The sequence below is a fragment of the Linepithema humile genome, chromosome 8, assembly GCF_040581485.1.
Source record: "Linepithema humile isolate Giens D197 chromosome 8, Lhum_UNIL_v1.0, whole genome shotgun sequence".
NCBI lineage: Eukaryota > Metazoa > Arthropoda > Insecta > Hymenoptera > Formicidae > Linepithema > Linepithema humile.
In genome coordinates, this window is record NC_090135.1 from 4,269,700 (window position 1) to 4,275,699 (window position 6,000).

At 32.8% G+C, this 6,000-nt stretch overlaps 1 protein-coding gene and 1 long non-coding RNA gene across 4 annotated transcripts in view; one reads left to right on the forward strand and one right to left on the reverse strand.

Moving 5' to 3' along the window:
• Itgbn (Integrin betanu subunit) overlaps window positions 1-1,198 on the reverse strand; it is a 53,283-nt gene extending 52,085 nt beyond the window's left edge. The window contains exon 1 of the mRNA XM_067360647.1: window positions 286-1,198. Coding sequence (XP_067216748.1) covers window positions 286-447 — 162 coding nt within the window. The 5' untranslated portion in view covers window positions 448-1,198. The remainder of the gene's footprint in view (window positions 1-285) is intronic.
• A 183-nt stretch (window positions 1,199-1,381) lies between these two features.
• Window positions 1,382-5,480, forward strand: LOC105669631 (uncharacterized). 3 transcript variants are annotated; one of them, XR_010891546.1, is made up of 4 exons: window positions 1,382-1,929; window positions 2,199-3,219; window positions 3,356-3,515; window positions 4,754-5,480. It is a non-coding gene; the product is annotated as an uncharacterized lncRNA (long non-coding RNA). The 3 variants fall into 3 exon arrangements; XR_001100300.2 differs by having other exon boundaries at window positions 1,382-1,769; window positions 1,877-1,929; window positions 2,199-3,515; XR_010891545.1 differs by having other exon boundaries at window positions 2,199-3,515.
• The last annotated feature ends 520 nt before the right edge of the window (window positions 5,481-6,000 follow it).

Below are 6,000 nucleotides of genomic sequence, written 5' to 3' on the forward strand. Positions count from 1 at the left end.
ATTTCATGCTGGATGTGAGAAAAACAATTCATGAGAGATAATTAACATAAATTTTAGTTAGCAACTTTTTTGGCTGGTTTTACTCTTTTTCTTATTCTTACAAGAACTGTGTTTGTCAGAGCTACAAAACTTGATTCTTTAAATGTAAATCAGTTGTTGAATTAATTCACAATTCTAATTTTTCAATTTACTTTACTTCTTATTGAAATATATCCTCGCGACATTCAATGCGTTTATCAAAGACTTCGATGTCTTCAACATCCTGCGGGGATATGAAAAATTTACCCAGTCGCTGCACCAGGCACAAGCCGAGCTCACTTCTAAACAATTCTCGCAAGTACTTTGAGCCGTGCACAAGCTCAGTATCTTCGTGTCGACACTCAGGCATGTTCTCATAAAATACAAGTTCACCGTCAAAATAAATAGCAACGATGTGTGAAACTTCATCTTGTTAAATAGGCTTATACAATATATTTAATCAATAACACACACACGCACGCGCGCACACACATAAATAAATTACGATTAAAATCGTAAATGTAAAAGTTTTTTTTTCAAGAAAGAATATATATTTTTTTCAATTTGCACTTTATTTGCGAAGAATCAATTGCTCATTCGATTTCTCACATATGTCAATCGAGGCAAAACTACAATATTTACAAGATATCACAGAACACGTCGCACATTTCTTTACGCGAATCGATACACGTGAGTATTCTATCAGCGCGTAATGGCAGGTGATACATCGAAATCCGGCACACAACTCGAGTAATCAGTGACACAAATACAACTGTAAAAAGCATGTCTGTTTTTCTTATCAGCGTCACGATAACGATAAAGTATTCACGAATTGCCAATTTAGCAAGCGAATGGCTTTCTAATCATCGACGCATCATTATTTATTATTATTTGTAAATCGTATTTATTTATTATTAACGGATACATAATCGAATATATAGTTTAGTTTAGTTTTTTTTTTTTTTTTAATCAATTACTCACTATCAATAAAAAGTGATTCTATACTACGTCGCGCGAATGTAAAGAAGCAACCAGATCGACGCATGTTTAATTTTATTTGCCCTCACATAGAGGCAAGACTAGATACGGTTAGATTTGTTACAATACTGAATGCTAATCTTTTACTTGCCCAGCCAGCTGCTAACTTCAGCAGATAGATAGTATGCATATAAAACAGATGTATATAAGCTTGGAAATTTTCCACTTCGATCATGATCATTTTTGTTGTAACTTTAAAATACATAACTCCCACTAATAATCTTTATAATTAATATTAAATATATAAATAGAATTTAATATATTTATAATATATTGTAGCTTATTTTGTAATGTCTCGCATTTGTAAATTGTAAAAAATGTAGATATGTACCCACACAATACGCATGTCTTAACGACGTTCTGTAGACGTCCTTTTTCTTACGTCTTTGAGACATTACCTAAAGACGATGTACAGACGTCTGACGGATCTTTTGTAAGACGTCACTAAAAGGACTCATAAAATCGTCTGCTATGGCAATTCTAGAAGAGATGTATAACCTACAATTTCATTCAGTCATGCCTAATTTAGACCGGTGAATGATCCTACTGTGAATAGTTTGACTCAAATAATTTTTTTTAATTGATAAAAAAATGAGCCACAAGTAAAATCATCCTCCGATCTAGACAGGGTATTAATTGTAGACTGCTTGAATAAAATATTGTAAAACGAAGGGCTTCAAGGATTTCAAGTTGATAAGGCAATGGACTGTGAGGTAATAATAATAAAGTAATATAAGGTAATTTGAAACTATAGTTTATATTCTATAATAATAATTTTTTAACCTATATATGTCTCTTATGCTGTGTTTGACGTTTTTAGATTAAATTAACCACTTCACTCAACCGGGTCAAAAATAACATTCTTAATCCAAGGTAATCATTGTTCTTTTAATTAATTATTATTTTAATATATAAAATATATAAAATTATAAATAACGGTAAATTGAAATTATAATTTATACTCTATAATGATAACCCATACAGCACAAAATATCCCACATATCCTTAGGACATCTTGGGGAGATCTCGATGTCTTCAGAACATCCTTGGGACACCGAAAATCCTCGATGTCTTGAGGATATGCTGAGGATGTTTTGTGCTGTATGGGAATAATAATTTTGTAACCTATAATTTTATTGCAGTATGCTTGAACCCAGTGAGCTAAATATTATGAATATGCTAGTAGTGTGGCAGCAAAAACGCAGCGAACGCGCAGAAATCGAGCATGATCTGTCGTCACAATGTGAAAAAATTTGTACCACGAAAATGCTAAAAACCCGATAAGTATTTGATTTTTAATATACAGGGTGTCCCATTTTAAAAACTCCACGTGAATAACTTTTCAGAGAGACATTTTCAAGAAAAATGATTTAGACCAAAGTTGTTGGGTTTGGAGGGGGACATCCGATGATGACATTGGTTTAACCTAGGGTGTACATGCCAAGGTCATATGGAGGTCAACTTTGTTTTTTTAAATAGAATACCCTATTTTTGATTCCAAAATCTTATAGCTGATGTCAAGAGCTTTTTAAAACACTATAATGAAGTTATTTTTTATAAAGTACTTTTCGAGTTATGAGGCTTGTAAATAACAGTATTTTGACATAAAATATAAAATATCTTGTAAAACATTCAGTTTTTGAGAATGTTACCTTAATACTTTTATGCACAAAATAATGAGACAAATAAATTGGTATAAAGAAAACACATTGGTTTTAAAAAAAAGTATGCAGTTGCATGTTGCAAATTACATATTTTTTCTTGAAAGCAACTATGTGTTTTCTTTATACCAATTGATTCGTCTCATTATTTTGTGCATAAAAGTATTAAGGTATAATTCCCGAAAATTAAATGTTTTACAAGATATTTTGTATTTTATGTCAAAATGCTGTAACTTTCAAGCCTCATAACTCGAAAAGTACTTAATAAAAAATAACTTTATTATAGTGTTTTGAAAAACTCTTGACACCAGCTATTAGATTTTGGAATCAAAAATAGGGTGTTCTATTTAAAAAAAGATTATATATACTTATCAGGATATTGCATGTGAGAGTACTTTTGAATGTGACACAATATTATATAATAATATTTACTTCTGATGACCATAGAAGATTATTGCAAATTTGAAGGGAAATTTCAACAAGACAGGGAAATTAGAAAACAGTTTGTAATTTTTTTATTCAATGTTGCTTTAAAACTAAACTATTACGGCGCATTTCAATATAGAATTTCAGTATAGAATTTAGTATTCTATCTGGATAAATTAATCACTATTTTATATCTGGTTTTTATGTTGCAGAAAAAGAAAATTTCAACAATTGAAGGAACTACATATGCTAATCAGACGAGAAATATTCTGAAATTCATTTTAGATGATAACGTTTCCAAAAAATAGTCGTGAACAGGAAAAAAACAATCAACACCAACAAAAGACACAATATTTGCTAACATTATTATAGGTAATTAAAAACAAAAATATTATAAACATAAGTTTAAAAAGTACGTTATAATTAACATAGTAAATTAGTTACATTTCTTTAAATAAATTTCAATTATGAAAAACAAATCAATATATGCAATTGTTAGATCAATCTAATAATTTAAATGCAACAATTGTTACATTTACTTCTTTATATTTTAACAACAGTTTTCAATATTGAGAGGGGATTCTAGTCTAGAAGCTTGATTTTTAGGTTATCTTTGCGATTTTTTTGTGGGAAAGCTACGGAATTTTTTAAGATTTTTTCTACATATTAGTGCACCTTTCAAGTATCTTTCAAAATTTTTTTATTTTAAAATATAAGTAAAGAAGCGCGGTACATGTGGTTTTTCTAACCCATTTAAAAAAAAAGTGATAAACGGTGCCCATTATTCCGGCCGTTGTAGTAATCTAAAACAAAAAATTCGAAGAGATTCTCAAAATATAAAAGTTTGGCTCTTGCTTGAACTAGAATTTTTATAAAATATTAAAATTTGCGGAAGTTGTGCGCTTTTGAAAGTAAGGTATCGAATTTCGCGACTTTTTTTCAGCTTTAAAGTGTTGCAAAATTTACAAAAAACCATATTTCAAAAAGATTCTAGTTCCAACCATAGTCACACATGTGCTGAAAATGTGTGTAAAATTTGACAATGATCGGAACAATGAATTTTGAGATATCATGGGTACCAGTTGAAAAAAAGTGGTTTCACGAAAAACGCGTTTAAAGTTTTTTTAACTTCTTTACTTTACTTAGAGGAGTCCTGCTTTCTAGGCTCTAAACTCATATCAGCTTTTCGAATCAGGAAAAATTCTTTTAGCCACTTATTCTAAGGCAAATACTTGCGAAAAATAAAAAAAAAATTTTTTCGATTTTTTCAAATTTCTAGACTGGAATCCTCCCTTAAGAGACATATATAGGTTAAAAAATTATTAATATAGAATATAAACTATAGTTTCAAATTACCTTATATTACCTTATTATTATTACCTGACAGTCCATCGCCTCATTAACTTGGATTCCTTCGTTTTACAATATTTTATTCAAGCACTCTACAATTAATGCCCTGTCTAGATCAGAAGATGATTTTACTTGTGGCTCATTTTTTTATCAATTAAAAAAAATTATTTGAGTCAAACTATCCACTCCACAAGTAGGATCATTCACCGCTCTAAATTAGGCATAACTGAATGAAATTGTAGGTTATGTATCTCTTTCAGAATTGCCATAGCAGACGACTTTGTGAGTCCTTTTAGTGACGTCTTACAAAAGATCCGTCAGACGTCTGTACATCGTCTTTAGGTAATGTCTCAAAGACGTAATGAAAAAGACGACTACAGAACATCGTTAAGACATGCGTGTTGTGTAGGTATAACCCAGATCTATAGAGAGAAGGTTACCTCAGTAAAACCGGATGTTGGCGAGGGACGATGAAGAAAGGGGGGGAGCTAGAAACAGCTTGTGGCGAGAGGCGATGAAGTAAGGGGGAAGCTAGAAACAGCTTGAAGGCGAGGGGGCGATGAAAGAAGGAGAGAGCATGATGATCTCATCTGCAAACAGTAGCTGTCTGAGATAGCTTCTGCTTGCAGATGACATTATCATTGCCCCTCTTGCCGCTCGCCCTTCTCTGCATTTGCTCCTTTTGCCGCTCGTTCCTCTTTGCGTATGAGGTAACCTTCTCTTTACAGATCTTGGGTATAACCTTACAAATCTCTATTCATGTTACAAAATAAATTAATAAGTGTGATAAATTTTATACAAATATAATTTTATATTTTGATTATTTTTAAGCTGCGTTCCGTAAAGTACATATGCGTGCATGTATCTATAGTATACATATAGTATACACAGAGAGAAACCTGAGAGCAGTGTTCCGATTAGGGACCGGTTGTATGCGCATGTGCAACTCTGCGCATGTGCGGTAATGGAGATCCAGTGCCGTTATATGTTGTGTGTTGACCGTATGGTAAGACGTTTTGACATGAGGAGGTTAGGTGACTACAAATAAGGTAAGATTTATTTATTTACAAGCATGGAATCTACGGAGCCAGCAGCTAAAAAACCAAAAAGTAGAAAATTTCAATCAATTTCAAAAAATTTTGAAATATTTTAAATGTAGGGGGGTAACGGTGCCTTGTTTAACTTGTATGAGACACTGTACTGACGCCGTATTGCCGCACATGCGCATACAACCGGTTCCTAATCGGAACACTACCTGAGAGGGGCCACGCTGCCGTTTTTCGTACGACGCTTTTACTAGGCCGTACACTAGCGGCGCGTACATCCATTTTACAGCTTGCCTGGAACTACATGGCCACATCCATTTTCCGGAATGGTAAAAGAGCCCTGGTTGGTTCATGTCCGTGTTACATCCATTTTCCGGGATGGTAAAAGAGAGATGCGAACACGAGCTCCGTGCAACAGGCAACGTGAGGGGCAGGGCCCCCACCATACGAGTACCACACAA